Raw genomic sequence first — 15,193 nt, 5'->3', positions numbered from 1 at the left:
ACGGGGCTTACCCACTGCTTCCATGCAGTGTCGCAGAGCCAAGGACAACAGTCCTGTCCTTGCAGGCACTATCTGAACTCCATTGAACAGCTGTAAGCACATACACGAAGTAAGCAGGGTTTCAGAAGTGCTTGGCACCTATCAAACTGAAAATGTCTTTTGGGCAGGGAGCTGCTTTGGAAAACCTGACCACACTCTGAGAAACCTGAATGGGAGCTGTTGTGAGCTGACCTTTTCTTGTTTTGCTTTGAAATCTGGCTTTAAGCCTTTTGAGGACTAAAGGATGCTTTCTCTGAACACACACAGGCACACAGTTGGGGTTTGTGGCTTTGCATGCTGCAGACCACTGCTTGCAGCGCTCCCGGAGGAGAGAAGCATCTCCCTTTGCACTGCTGCTAATGTGGTTCAGATTCTTTCCAGGAAAGGCCTTTACTTTGCTTCCTGAAGGAACAGGGTAAATACACCACTCCTAATATTTCACGCTTCCCTGGTGCTTTTCATGCAACGATTCTAATGCGGTTTATATGCATTAATCTCACTGCCTTTCTCTGACCAGGAGGTGATGGGAGAAGAGGGCTATTAGCCACAGCTGACAGAGGGAGAGCAAGGGAGTGACTCACCCAAGGTCACACAGTGAATTAAAGGCAAGGCCACAGCCCTCCCCTGAGTGCTGCCCCGAGCTGTAACCCCAATGGTCAAGCCACGGCTCTCAAAACTGCATTAGTGAGGCAGCAAGGCTTAAATATGTCATTGCATATGTTCAGAAGATCAGGGATTCATGATGATTATTGGTCTCTGCAGATCAGTTCACACTTTGTTTTTCTCAGTTTGGCTGTGTTTAACGAGATCTGATCCATGGCACGTTAGGGTGCTGGTTGCTCTGAGACAGCTTTGCCATGGAGAAAAGGGTGCTGACAATACACCACCACATCTGAGGACCCATCTGGCCCTAAACCAGCCTTTCTGGTCCCCAGTACTTGGCCATCACAACAGTGAACCTACTCTGGTCTTATACGGTAGAGATTTTGCTGCTTGGCCTGGCCAGCCTGTGAGATGCAAAGCTTTGGTACCATATATATGCTTCTTTCCAGATTTCCAGAACCCAAGTTTTCCATAACTAAACTAAACACTATTATCTTGCTGATATGGCTTCTGAAATAACTTCAGAATCATTCATGACTGTTATGTATTTGCAGAATCCATGCCATGATTATTCCTCCATAGCGATTAAGCAGAAGGCTTCCCAAATCTCAGTGCCTAACAGTGCTACTATCTGTATTTTTCTGTCCTATCAGGCAGAGAGTTTGAAGGCGAGGAAGAGTATCTGGAGATCCTAGGGATCACGCGAGAGCAATCGGGCAAGTACGAATGCAAAGCTGCCAATGAGGTTGCTTCAGCAGACGTCAAGCAAGTCCGGGTCACTGTGAACTGTGAGTACATCACAACTGGAGCGGGTCAGCAGGGACAGCTTTGCCCACAGGCAGGGGTGACTTTAGGATAAATATGGGTTTATATTATATGATCTGAACTGGGGGAGAGGGACGCTGAAGAAACTATCTGCAGTCAGACACATCATAGGGGATAGTTTGTGCTTTAAACCTGGTAATATATAAGAAAAGATAGACAAAGGGAGAAAGAGAGACAAAAAGAGAGGAGCTGTGAGTTGCCTCTGTCTCTCCCCTCAGAAACACTGGCGATGCCTTGTTTTGACTCACTGATATTTGGGAGAACAGTGAAAAGAAGCTTCAGCAAGGCAGCAAAGAGAGATAAGGGAGGGTTCAGCCAGCTCAGAGCAAGCACACGTGTGCCTGCACCCAGCCATCTCAGCAGTTCATGCATGGGGATCACAGCCCAGGGGTATCACAGCCCAAGGGTATCACAACCTAGGGGTCTGGGGTCATGTGTGGAAGGGGCATGTGTTAATGAGAGGGTACAAAAACTTGACTTTTATCCTGGGTTTAAGTCATTAGCATAAAGCCCTCTAAGAGACTCTCCGTGCACCAATGCAGAAAGGGGCTTGACCAAAGGATATGGCAACCCACCACAGAGAGGCACAATTAGCTATGTGGCTTATATCCATAGCTGTATGAGTAGGGCACTGATCCCATTGCCCATACTGGCTTAATTTCACTCTGCTGGTGTGCTCCTCTCACATGGACACAAGATATTTCAGATTGCCATTACTCTTATAATCCTACATGTGTCTATGTCCACCTCCGTATTTGTATTGCTCATATTTAGCACTGGAGTGATTTAAAGTGAATATTCCCATCCCCCTGCTCTGTTTCCTTGCTTGGAGGCTAATACTACTGCAGCAGGGATGGATAAATGGAAGGTATATCCTCTCTTGACCTTCTTCAGTTTAAACACTAGAGTATTAACTTAAACTGAAATTGGAGATGGTTACAGACATGTCTCAGGGTGCATATGCATGGCCTTGATTCATGAACAGCACTCCTGAGAGCGGGTTAGGGCACACACCTGATGGCAGCAATTGTTTCAGCCCATCCCAGTCTAATTTGCTAGCATATTAAAAGGTGAATTTAACACCTTTTAATACCAGTCTTGCTCTTTGTCTCGTTCTTTCCCTTTGGGCCATCACATCGTATCAACTTGTCTGTCTCACTCAGAAGTCAAGGTTATAGGCTCCCTGCAGCGTCTTCAGAATGCACAGAGTTTGTTATAACTCCCTTAGATAGTGGGTGGCAGTGATTTAATACCGGCTGCTTCATGGGCCAGATTTGGCATTGATGTGAAAATGTAGTAACAGATTTTCTGCACTACAACTGCTGAGGGTTTTTTTCCTGTCAAAACCGGCTGAGTTGGTGAACCCAAGACATTCCATGAGAACCAATTAATATTTTCAAATATTTCTGTGAAACATAATTTCAATGATGCTTTTAATGTGACTGAAACAGATTGTTTGCATCAAGTCAGAATGCTTGATTTTGACTTAGTTTCAACTCATAATTACTATGTAACAGTAAGATCTTAAACGTTTTTGCTATTGGAATATATGAAAACATAATGTGATAAGAGTATTGGAATATTATGTGGCCTGCTTTGTAATGTAAGCAACTTAGAGATTCCTTCAGGACAAAGCTTTTATTTCAAAACAAAGGGAAAAAATCTAAGAGGTCAGGAGGGCCACACACAGGAAAACAGACTCAGTCCTGTCTGGGGAATGAAAGCAAGACATTTGTATACATCTTTCCTTATCTTGCTTCCTCAAACTACACCACAAGCAGCAGAAAGTGGGAAAACTACAGTAAGTTTGAAAAATGGGACCTACCCAACCTCAGGAGCTGCCTGGCCATCTCTTATCACCGGCTGACTGTGGAGCACATAGCTCATCAGCCAGGACTGCAGGAGAGAGCATCCTTGCCTTGCTTTGGTCTCATACTACCACCTTCAGGCTTTCCAAGTAATGGCCCTTGCACATCACAAACAGGGAAACTGAGGCCTGGGGAGGGAAAAGAGCTGAAGGGAACCCACTCCTGGCTTCCCCAGCAGCACACAGCTAAACACAGAGTGGCTGCTTCCTGAGAACAGGTCAGTGCCTCCCCTTTTGTTGGTAGAGGGCTGCAGCAAGGCCCTAACAAGAGCGGCAGTGGCTGAGGTACATCCTGGCTACCCCTGTGGGCCCTGCCTTTTAAACATCCGAGGAGAGTGTCTGTGGATGGGCAAGAGCAAGGAGCCTGCCGAGGTCATTTTCTAGGCCCCTAGAAAGGTGCCTGTTCATGTAGTGACTCACCTCTGTGCGGGCTCTAGTGAAATGGAAAAGGTTTGTCTCGCTGCAGATGGCAAGAAGATATATGGCTCAAAGCAAAAAATCGAAGAAGGATGCTTAAAAAATCACCTTCACCATCCTTTTATCACCCCTCCTCCTTCCCAAATTAAAATATTTACGTGAACCCACAGCCTGTGAATGTAGGATCCTATTTATGTACACTTATTAATATTTATGATGTTAGAGGGTGCACTGCAATATCCCTAAAGCCCTGCATAAAATCCCGATTAAGGTCAGGAAAGGGATCACACTGAGATGGTTAATGTGCTCACAAACAAACTTCTTCCCATATATTTTCCAGACAGAATTATTTTTTTCTTTGACTGAGACAATCCATTTTGATTCCTTTTTTGGCCTTTCAGTGCTGGGATGGATACAGAGAGCAGAGCTGGGCTCTGTAAATGCAGAGTGTGCTTTATGGTAACTGGGTCTCAGCTGTAGCTGTCTGAGCTGCAGCCCTGTAATCTCAGGGTATGCAAGTATTTGTGATGAGAGACAAGGCACTTATTCCATGATCCCTCTCATCAAACAGGTGTTAAAGAATCTGCCTTTTAATGCATAAAGCTTGTCACTTAATGTGGGGCTGGGGTTGAAGGTGCTGGTGCCTCCTCTTCCTGCCACCCATCCAGCCTTGAGACTTAGCTCTCAAGCTCCCATTTGCCCATGGAGCAACTACCAGGTTTCAAAGAAGAGGTGGGAGCACTGTGCTGGGCTGAGGGCAAGCTTTAACCAGAGCAACCATAAGCAAGCCCTCTTGGAGCCTTTGAGGAAGCATGATGTCCAGGAGGGTCTGGGCAGGTTTTATAACCTTAGACACCTCAGAGGAGCGTTTCAACAAGTGGTCTGGCTCTCAAAGGCGCACCCACAGATCCTGCTAAAGCTCTTCCCTTTGAATCCATGAACGTATTTATCTTATACTTGTTGTCTCAGCCCTTTCCTTTCTTATTATAGTTATTACATTAGACAATAGAGGTGGTACGGAAAATATTTTTCAAGCTAGTGTTAATTTCCTACTTTATTGCTTTTACTTTTGCTGTCTTCCTTTACCCTTGATGAAGTCTTCTTTCTGATGAGCACTTGTGAACCAAAGATCCATAGGTGAATATTCATAAATTGCAGAAGTCCATCATTAACCTTAACTGTGCCTGTGTATGCCTGTGCATTTATGACAGCACTTTATTCAGCATTGCTGAAGGGAAGCATGCGTAAGGAGTGATGCTAATGTGCTGTATTAGAGACAGTTCAAAGAGCAGGTATTCTCCAGAGGAGCAGGGGAAATATCTGCCACTGCAAGGAGCAGTCATGGGCCCCCACTGGCCCAAATAGTTTGCATGAGAAGCCAGCCCTGGCATAGTATCAGTGTTTTATTCCACATGGAAGTGTGTGATGTGACTATGTGTTTCCTTCCTGCAGACCCTCCCACCATCACAGAGTCCAAGAGCAATGAAGCGGCCACAGGACGACAAGCCTTACTCCGGTGCGAGGCATCAGCAGTGCCCACACCTGATTTCGAGTGGTACAGAGATGATACCAGGTAAGACCTTTAGCTCACCTCTCTTCTCCCCTCCTTTTCAGATCCTTAGGGAACCACCTATGGTCCTCACCAGCTCTTCTCCTCAAACAAATTACTCTTCGCAAACCATGAAAATCACAATGGTCCCATCAGACTCAGCAGAGCCAAGAGGAGGAAATCCCTCTCTGTGCTAGGGATGCTGAAGGAAATGCAGAGGATGGAGCTCATATCTTTAAGTCATTTATAGGCCAATACACAATTAAGATAACAATAGTGCTTTCTTCCTGATGATGTTCATGCATTAAATGGACCATAATACAGACAGAAACTAGGTAGTGTTCCTCTCCAAGTAGATAATGCCCCTCTAGGTGCCCTTCATGTAAGGGAAGGAGCTGCTGAGGTGTAAGATTCACCCATCTATGTGACCTGAGCCACTGAGGTTTGCATATGAGAGAAAATGAATAGAGAAATGGGATCTGTCCCTTGTAACTCAGCATCTACCTGGCATTAAGAAGGCTGTGTTATTATTCTAGTTTTTAAAATGACCAATGTGCACAGGCTCAGGGGTGACTCAGCTTTGGTATATACATGTATTAGAACACATGAATTGGTGTGTTTCACTGAAAACTTCTTGGCCAAGTATGACTAGCCCTCAGCTGGCCATGGTGTGCTCGTTTCCAAGTGTCAGTTGGTGCTGGGGAAGGGTTTCCTCCTGTTCCCTTTTCTTGCTTCTCTGGTAGCATTTCACCCTACTGCACTCCTTCTTCCTTTCATTCTCTTCTCCTGTTTTCCATCAGTGCCTTCCTTGGCCTCCTTCTTCTCACATCTCCTTCCTGCCTCCCTCCATGCACACCTGCCAGCTAAGCTGAATGACTTTTGTTTACTGCCTGCCAGGCAGCGATTTCCTTCCCAACACACCACTGCCATTGCACTACACATCTCTTCTCCTGCCTTCCCAGGATAAACAGCGCCAACGGTCTGGAGATAAAGAGTACGGGGACCCAGTCTCTGCTGATGGTGGCCAACGTCACTGAGGAACACTATGGGAACTACACCTGCGTGGCTACCAACAAGCTGGGGGTCACAAATGCCAGCCTATACCTTTACAGTAAGTATGGGAGAGGGTGAAGGGAGGTTCCGATCGCCCTCACAAAGACCAGGCTGTGTAGGAAGCACACAGTGACCAAAACTCAGGAAAGCATCTGCTTGCCATCCCCACTCTCCCCAAAACCTCCAGCATTGAACAGGCTTTCAGTGCTCTGCTTCAGTTACCTACATGTTCATACATGCCATGAAGCACAAACACAGCCAAATTAAAAAGTTTGCAGTCAAGCCCTTTGATTGACTTTCTTTGCTGAAGTCAGATTTCATTAAAATAATAAAAACATGTTTGTTTTAAAGCTGGAAACAAAAACCTCTTCAGAATGACAGCCCCTTTAATAAGGAGACAGAAGGTCAGGGCTCGGAGGGTCTGTGAGAGCTGAGAAATGACAAGTAATTCAGAGAGATGGAGAGAACTAGCCACTGAGCCTGAGGAGAACAAGAGAGTCAAGAAAAAGAGAAATGAGTTTGGAAGTGGAAGGGAAAGAAGTGGGAAAGGACAGAATGATTTAACGGGGCATACCGTAGGGAACATGGAGGGAAAGGTAATCAGCAGATGAAATATGGAATAAAATCTCATTCTGCTACCTTTGAATTACTGAGTTGGTCATAGTAAGTGTAAACAGCCAGAAGCTGGGACTAGACCAAAGTGTAGAGCAGAGTTACCTGCTGGTTCTGAACTGTGCAGCTGATTCAAACCTGACCCTAAAGGAGCCCCTCACCTACCACCCAGACACAGGTACACACTGTGGTGTATTCAAAACACAGTTCCCAATTCCAGGTCCAAAACTTGGGCTCAGCATGGATCACACATTGTTATGGCCACAAGAAATAGACTGGGAATGACCCCCTCACACGAATGGACATACAGACGGAAAAGTGACTTAGGGCTGTGTTCCTCTGTCAGCCCCAGATTGAATTAAAACACTCAGGCCATGACATGAATGTCCTTTGAAACAGAAAAACAGATAAGCTGTGTAAAGCAGTCTTAGTATGTGACGCAGTTTAGTCCAGTTTCTGCTCTGTGTGGTCAGATTAATCATCAGAAAAAACAATGGTTTGGTTTGGTTATGTTTTAACAGACGTAGTGCAAAAGGATAAATTCATTGGCATTCTTTGTTTACCACCTCTGGATTCATTTCATGGCAGTTTGAAGTTTTGCAAAATCTGGGTGTCTTTGGTGGGACTTCTTTTCTAAAGAACAAATATTACCATAAAAGAGCATGTATTTGATTTCCTGTAGCGCTGCAGCACACAAAGCAAATTTAGACTTTGAAAGTCTTTTCACCCTGGTCTTGTGACTGTCGTGAGATTCAAATAAAATCCTCAGGCAGCAATCTGGAACACAGTTTTCAAATACTCCAGATTTGTTCTTGCTGATATTAATATAATGCTAAGTTTAGCATCCATTATTTGTGGCTGAAATCTAAATCTGGCCCTCTCTTTCGGTTCCTGTTACACAGATGAGCTGAAATGCATCACTGAAACAAAATATGAGACGAGATTCAATAATGTATGTGTGCACACATGATTTTAGCTGGGGGGCTGGTTTTGCTGGAGAAGCATTTTGCATGACTTCAGAACTTCACCTCAAAGGATCTCAAAGGATTTGCTAGCAACGAATATTTTAACATCACAAGTTATTTAGAAAGGGGTGTTATTAGCACCATTTTGCAGTAGGAAAGTAAGGTACAGAGTGAAGAAGTGATTTACCCATGGTTATAAAATGAGTGGCAGAACCTGTAAGATACCCAGGGAGATCTTGCCAAGTTACTGTTGACTATTCCAGGAGGAAATGTGGCAACTATAAAGGATAACTTGCAACAGAGAGCGTCCTATTTAGTCCCCTTTTGATGTGTAGAAAGAAAACTTTCCTTCTTTCAAGCTGTTGGATTTCGGTTATCATTTTCACCTAAGAAATTCAAGTCCCGTTTATGCTGGAAAACATAAGAGCCAGAAGAATGGAGGTGCAGAGAAATCTGATGGTTTTCAATGGACTGTTTCTAACTTTTATTTTTGTTGCTTAGTTAATCCCTGTTTCTTCAGTGTGCAATTGCTTCCTGTTGTTTCAGAAATCTCTGTTCTCCTTCTAGTTAGTGTGGAAAAGAGAGAGAGGAATAAAAGTAAATTCAGGCAGACTGAAGCTGGTATTTCTAAGGTTAAGAAGTCAGAGGGGAAATGAGTGAAGGGAATCCAGCCTCATAAAGAAAGCAGCATAAGCCCTGATGGAAAAAATGCTGTAGTGCTCATGCAGTAGCTGAAATAACAGGTAATACACATCCCCAGCTACACACCCAGGGAGAAAAATAAAGCAGTGGCAAGTGTTTGCAAGGTACAGCAGACACTCAAATACTTGGGAGTGGTTTTCATCCTTAGAACCAGAGATTTTGTTTCTTTTCCAGATAGAGAGCAAGTTCACCATAGGGCAACATCCCACTAAGGAGGCAGATACAGTGATGGCTCCTCAGTGTCCTATTGCAGCACAGAAAAGAATGTCACACAGGAGTAAAGGAACAACCAGAGAGTTAACAGGGAGGCACTGGCAGCTTTGCCTGAGGTGGAGGACAGAAGTGGAGATAGCAGAATGATGTAAAAGAACAGTTTAGCAATAGAGGAAAATGGGCAACTACTGTTCCAGGAAATCTCAGCCAGCGCTGAAAAACTCGGGGAGAGACTGAGTGCCTTGGATGTCAATGCCATAGATAGGAGATGCATTAAAATACAAAAGCAGCTCCCTTGAGCTGTATGAATAGATAGCTAGTGATCTTCTTTAAAGGATGTAGCAGCAGGATTGCCTGCTGTAGGATGAGAGATTTATACCCCTCACTCCTGGAGTTTACAGCAACATAAAAATGGCCATACCAAAGGCCTGTCTTACCCAGGAACCCTTCTCCAACAGCAATATGGAATATGTTTGCAGAGAGGGTACTAAGGTATATTCTGGTGATACAAGTGATCTAGTAGCTTGCTGCCATCCCTTCGTCCTCACTCCTTGCATGCACCCTCCTCTCTGCCAGGTGCTTTTGTTGTTTCCCTTGTTCTGGTAGTCAATGGACATTGCACCGAGCCAGTTCAACCTGCTAAACCACTGCCCAAAATGCTGCCAAGCATTTTCTTGTGCTGAAATGAGCTGAATTAGTTCATGGCCAGGCTCAACAAGTGCCAGAGCCCATGCAAGAGGGAAAGCCATTTCACACATCTGTGGGTATGAGGAGTTGGGAGGCAAGCCCGTGGTTTGCAGCATTGGTGAATAGGTTGATTCAGCTTTGCAAGAGCACAAAATACGGTGAGCCCTAGGAAAGGGGCAGTAAAACAGATCTCTGTGAAAATTACCTGACAGAAAGGCCAAGCCAGGGCTGCCACTGCAGAGCAACAGATGTGAAAAATAGTGCCACAACTGAAGGGAAAGTGTTTCATTCCTAGGTGTGTTTAGGAGGGAGGGAACGTGCTTCTTTTCATTCCACTCAGCTGACAGAGTGCTATGAAAAGCATTATGGAATGTATGTGACTGTAAGTCACAATTTGTATCTTAACCCATGCTACAAAGAAGTGTAAATATGTGTATATATGTACCAGATACATATCTGCTGTACAAGCATACAGATACATAGGTTTATGTGCGTGTAAGTGTGCATACATGCACATACACCCGTGTGATGTACAAGCACACACACAGAGGTCCGTAAAAGCAGGCACAGAAGCATCACAGAAGCACCTGGTGCATACTAGCAAGGCAGAGAAAAGAAATGAAAGCTTCTTCCAAATGAGTTGACTCCTGCCTCCCGCAGAGCTAGCCTATCCCAGAGGATAAAATGGAAGACAACGGGGCAGTGCCACACATCCTCATGCAGTTCTGCTGGCTGAGTTGTCTCAATTATAGAAGACTGCCACCTCAGCAGGTCCGCTGCCGCGTACTCTACAGCTTGCATCCTCTGCACCCTTCAGGGAGTAAGGAAACATGGAGGTAAAGCAGCATTTGGCAAGGCCTATGCCAATTAGAAGCAGCAGCAGACAGGATGCCACCCTTTCCTCCTCCAGAGGCTTCAGGTAGAGTAATCACTGCAATCCCACAGCTCTGAGTGCAGCAAGAGGCATGTTCCCAAGAAGAGATGGCACTGGCCTCTAATTTGTCATTATCTTTTACTGCCCTGGCACACACAGCACACACTTACATCCCTTCTCCTAACTCTGCCCATGCTTCATGGCAGCTGAGCATTTGCTTATAGTGGTTGCTGCTGAGGTTTGGAGCATCAGCGTGGCCAAAACCTCTCTTAGTGGTTCTTAGTGCAACCCCCATGTTTTCCCAGGGCTGTCAGTAATGGGGAGACCCAGGAGAAGGGGGCAAGTGGTTGGGGTGACAGCCAGACAGGGCAAGGCTGAGACACAGCTAAGGAGCCAAGGTGGAGCAATAAAGGCAAGGCACAGCAGGTGAAGGGAACAGAAGCAGAGTCCTTGAATAGAAAGCAGCATGATAATGAGGCCGTAGTGCTTTGCTTTAACTGCTTATGCTGTGCAGTCTGCAGCCTGCTGTGCAGGAAGAAGGTAAAGGGGAGCTGAGTTATTTAAACAAAGTAAATAACAAGGAAGTCATGTCAGCACAACAGCCTGCTTTCGCAGAACAATAGTCCCCTGTTGCTACATAAACACAGAGATCCAGTCTAGCTGTGTATTTCCTAGGCAAGAGACAATCTCCTCTGGTGCCTGCTGTGGATTCAAACTGCTCCATTATTACCATGAAGCCAGAGGGCAGGAGATGTGCCAGTGTCACAGAGGTGGGCCTGACCTGCTATGTCCCCATGGGCTCCAGCGAGTCAGAAATGAGATCTTTGCACCAAGGATGCTGCATAAAGAGCATTGGCCTCCAAATAGCTGGGCCTGGATCCAACTACCATTGTATCTTGCCAAGCCCTATGTCCATCAGCAGTCAGCATTAGTCCTTACAGGTAAGCCAGCAGATAACTCCATGCCCCACACCTATCAGCTGCTGCATAGTGACACATATGTCTACAGCCAGATGTCTACCTACTGAACAGTCATAGAATCATAGAACAGTTAGGGTTGGAAAGGACCTTAAGATCATCCAGTTCCAACCCCCTACCATGGACAGGGACACCTCACACTAAACCATGCAACCCAAGGCTCTGTCCAACCTGGCCTTGAACACTGCCAGGGATGCAGCATTCACAGCCTCCCTGGGCAACCCATTCCAGTGCCTCACCACCCTAACAGGAAAGAATTTCTTCCTTATATCCAATTTAAACTTCCCCTGTTTAAGTTTGAGCCCGTCACCCCTTGTCCTGTCACTACAGTCCCTAATGAAAAGTCCCTCTCCAGCATCCCTATAGGCCCTCTTCAGATACTGGAAGGCTGCTATGAGGTCATGAGTCCATGACTAGGAACTTGCCTCAGTCAGTACGAGGCATCCAGCAAGCTCTGAGGATAATGAAAGGAGACCCAGTGATCAGAGTCAGTCTTGGTTCTGCATCAGGCTCTGCCAACAGCTCAGCATTGACCCTGGTCAAATTGCTTCCTTGTTCTGTGTATCAACTGCACAACCTGTAAAATAGAATTAACACTACTGTTAGCCTCAGACTGAGGTCTCTGACACCAGTTTCCATCAGTGTCTGTGCAATTCCTTTGAGATCCTTGTGTGGAAGAAGCAAAGCATGAAGCCAGCAGTGATGTATGACAAAGTCCTGCTGTGACGTGTAACAAGGACACACTGCAAAACCCCTATAAACAAACAGCAGGCTGCGTGCAACTCGAGGCTGATGAGTCTGCAAAACCTCTCACAAGACAACAGCTCAAAAGCAGCAGGGTGCCCTTGAGGATTCACCAGGGTGATTGTTCCCATGACCAGATCCTCAGGGGCAAGAAATCCATTGTGGAGAACGTTCTAGGGAGGCAGCAACTCCCCATGGAGGACTTCCACAAGTCACCTCTGCGCCAAGACTAGCTTCCAGCCAGAGGTGTAGCTAAGAGGAGCTCCAGTGTAATGACATGAGTGGTCTTGAAAGTCAGAGGGGAGATATGGCCCATCAGCTCCAATTACCTTCACTGCAGGTGCTTAATCCCTCTTGCTGCGTGGATATTGTTTGTTTAGTTTTTCAAATGACTTCTCTTTGACTCTCAGTCCCAGGGGATGTAGATGTGTATTAGGTGTGTTGCCAGCAAAATGCTTTGTATATAAAACCTAGTTCATCTAATTTGGGGATGGACAACTCCATCAGGTTTGTATCTGCTGCTTGCTTGGTGTGAAAAGTGGCTTGTCCTTTTCTCCTGCATGTTGCTTATTGGTTTTTTTTCCCCCCTTAGAGCGAGTTTTACCCACACTCCCCAACCCTTTTCCAGGTCAGTATATGTTTTATGTTGAAGTAGCTTGTTAGCCGGGTCATTCTCCATCATCCTGACAAATGCTCAGAGCTAAGAATGGGCAAAACAGGTTAGAAATGCAGAAAAATAAGGGCTTTCCCTTCTTGTCTACATGTCATTTGGTCTCTTCTGCTCACTTCCCTCATCCTTCCCCCTTTCCTCTTCAAAAACCAATCAACTAAACAGCAACAATCTTTAGTCAAGCTTTGAGCCACGACATTGTGTCCTCACCAGGTCTGGATGGTCTTCAGTGAGGTTCAGTTTCTCCACAGACCTACTCCAAGTATATGTCCTGTCCTAAGCTGTCTTTGCTCACGTATTTGCATCAACAGCATAAGCAGACCTAAACTTTTGCAGAGACAGTGGAAACGACAAATGAGAAGGTAAAAATTAAATCACTGCCAGGAGGTTTTCTCACTTTAGATGTGCAAACTGCTCACAGTGAAGCACGTTGTTTTCCTGTTCCCCTGTCACACCCCCCCCCCCCCCCCCCCCCCAAGCCTGCCAGTCACATTGTGCTGTATTTGAGGCAGAAAGCATGGAAAGAGATACATGGGTGAGGTGTTAGTGCCCGCTTTATTTCAAGGCAAGAAGGCAAAACAGGGTCTGAGTATTTTTCCCATCTCTGTGCTGCCCAAGCATGCCTCTGGTCCATGCAGCATGACCTGAGATGCTTGGATGCAACACTGAGGTTCTGCAAAAGCACGGAGAGTGGGCACTCCCAGAAAGCAGGCTCCAGTGTCTGAAAGCAATGTTTGACACTAAACCAACAACAAGGCAACCAGTCCCTGTATTCACTTAAAAAACCTTGGCCTAGAGTCCTGTAGTACCTTGGCTTCACTGCCATATGATGAAGATGCACTCAACTCATGGGATGTTCAGAGGCCTGAACGGTTAATGTCTGTGCAGAGCTTTGAGGTAGAGTGTTATTAGGAACCTGCTTTGTTTTGCAAAAGAGCACCTGCCTGAGTAAAGCACCTGCAGGTACTCCCATGAAAAGAACAATAAATGCTGGGTGTTGTACCAGCTCCATTTAACTACTCCGCCTTTTGCAAATCAAGCTCTGCTCTTGGCAACTTAATTCAGGCTCATGCTGTAGTCACAATTGCCTATTTAAAAGGCAAATCCGCAAATACAATTAAAGGAAAGTACCAGTACCTACAAAAAAAAAAAAAAAAGGGGGGGGGGGGAGAAGGGAGAAATCAAGCTACCATTAAAATTAAATCCCAGAGAGTGATTTGTAAATAACATTCAAGGAGCTGAGGAGTAAAGTAGGCCATTGGGACCATAGTGTGGAAAAATAAATCCAATTAAACACTATTATCATGCGTTTTGCAAATGAAACTTGTGCTTGGATATGAAATTGAAGTTGCTGAGGCTGTTTGGGATGTAAGGGTTTGAGGAGGTTTCCAATTCGGGGTGTTCTTCTTTCTTAAGCAGAATTTTCAATGGCAAATATGTTTATCTGATGGAAAACCCAGGGCTCCCCTTTTTTATGATTATTTTTATTATACATCCTTAAATTCCCCAGGCAGGCAGTGTTCATTTTTTTCATAGCCAGCCCTCTTTACATCTGCGTTTGAATTCGTAGCCCATTAAGCTAAATGATAAAGCAAAGACCGCAAGTGAGCAAGGGCAGGATTTCCATGCCAAATACCCCTCCTAATCAAACTGTCAGACGTCGGTGCTTATCTCAACATTCGCCTTTACTTTGCTGTCCACCTTCAAAGAAACTTTAGGCGCAAAGTTTTCCTGTTAGACCTTGTTCTCCCTATGAGATGCAGTCCTCAGCTCTCAAATAAGCCTCCTCTCAGTGACAGAATCACAGCCTCCACCCCCTTCCTCCCTCAATTTCCATTTCTCTTAAGCCTTGGTAACACCTCCCTGCCCTGTTGGGTTTTGAGCACTGATTTAAAATGAAGGTGTTCTGGGACGAAGAGCACTATAATCAGCCTAAGCATTGCTATCATTAGTTAGCTGCTGTGGAAACACCTTGCTTTCAGGCAGGCTGGAGGCTCAGAAGCAGCCCATTCAACTAAACACATGGGGCTTGAATTTGATGAGGCAGTTTCCTAAAAGGCTGGTGGAGCCCAGCTGATTCAGCTCTCAACTGGAATTGTCCTTGGTACATTTTCCAGCCTCCTTGATTTTGCAGCCGGGCACTCAAAATGCCCTGAAATGTCTTCTGGGATGATGCCACATCATCACATCTCCCTGTCTGCATTGTAACATTATGTTATAATGGGATGACACAAGACCTGGCTCTCACAAAGGGGGCCTTACTGAATCATCAGATGGCTTTTCAGAAGGGTTTTTCTTCTGGAAAAGGAAAATTTGCTCATTCCACACCATACCTGCCAACAACAGGGCCGGTGGGATCACTGCTGAACCTCAAAGGGGTCTGTCACAGTTATGGC

At 45.5% G+C, this 15,193-nt stretch overlaps 1 protein-coding gene across 4 annotated transcripts in view; it reads left to right on the top strand.

Moving 5' to 3' along the window:
* LSAMP (limbic system associated membrane protein) overlaps positions 1-15,193 on the top strand; it is a 983,104-nt gene that overhangs the window by 955,715 nt on the left and 12,196 nt on the right. For 3 of the 4 annotated variants that reach the window (XM_061454023.1, XM_061454026.1, XM_061454022.1), the window contains 4 exons: positions 1,296-1,430; positions 5,204-5,324; positions 6,263-6,411; positions 12,720-12,755. In XM_061454023.1, coding sequence (XP_061310007.1) covers positions 1,296-1,430; positions 5,204-5,324; positions 6,263-6,411; positions 12,720-12,755 — 441 coding nt within the window. The remainder of the gene's footprint in view (positions 1-1,295; positions 1,431-5,203; positions 5,325-6,262; positions 6,412-12,719; positions 12,756-15,193) is intronic. The other variant, XM_061454025.1, reaches the window with a different exon arrangement.

The sequence above is a fragment of the Pezoporus flaviventris genome, unplaced genomic scaffold (assembly GCF_033815535.1).
Source record: "Pezoporus flaviventris isolate CSIRO_AGI_PZ_B2104156 unplaced genomic scaffold, CSIRO_AGI_Pfla_v1 ptg000015l, whole genome shotgun sequence".
Lineage (NCBI taxonomy): Eukaryota > Metazoa > Chordata > Aves > Psittaciformes > Psittacidae > Pezoporus > Pezoporus flaviventris.
The sequence above is the reverse complement of the archived record's forward strand: the minus strand, read 5'-3'. Positions and strand labels throughout refer to the sequence as shown.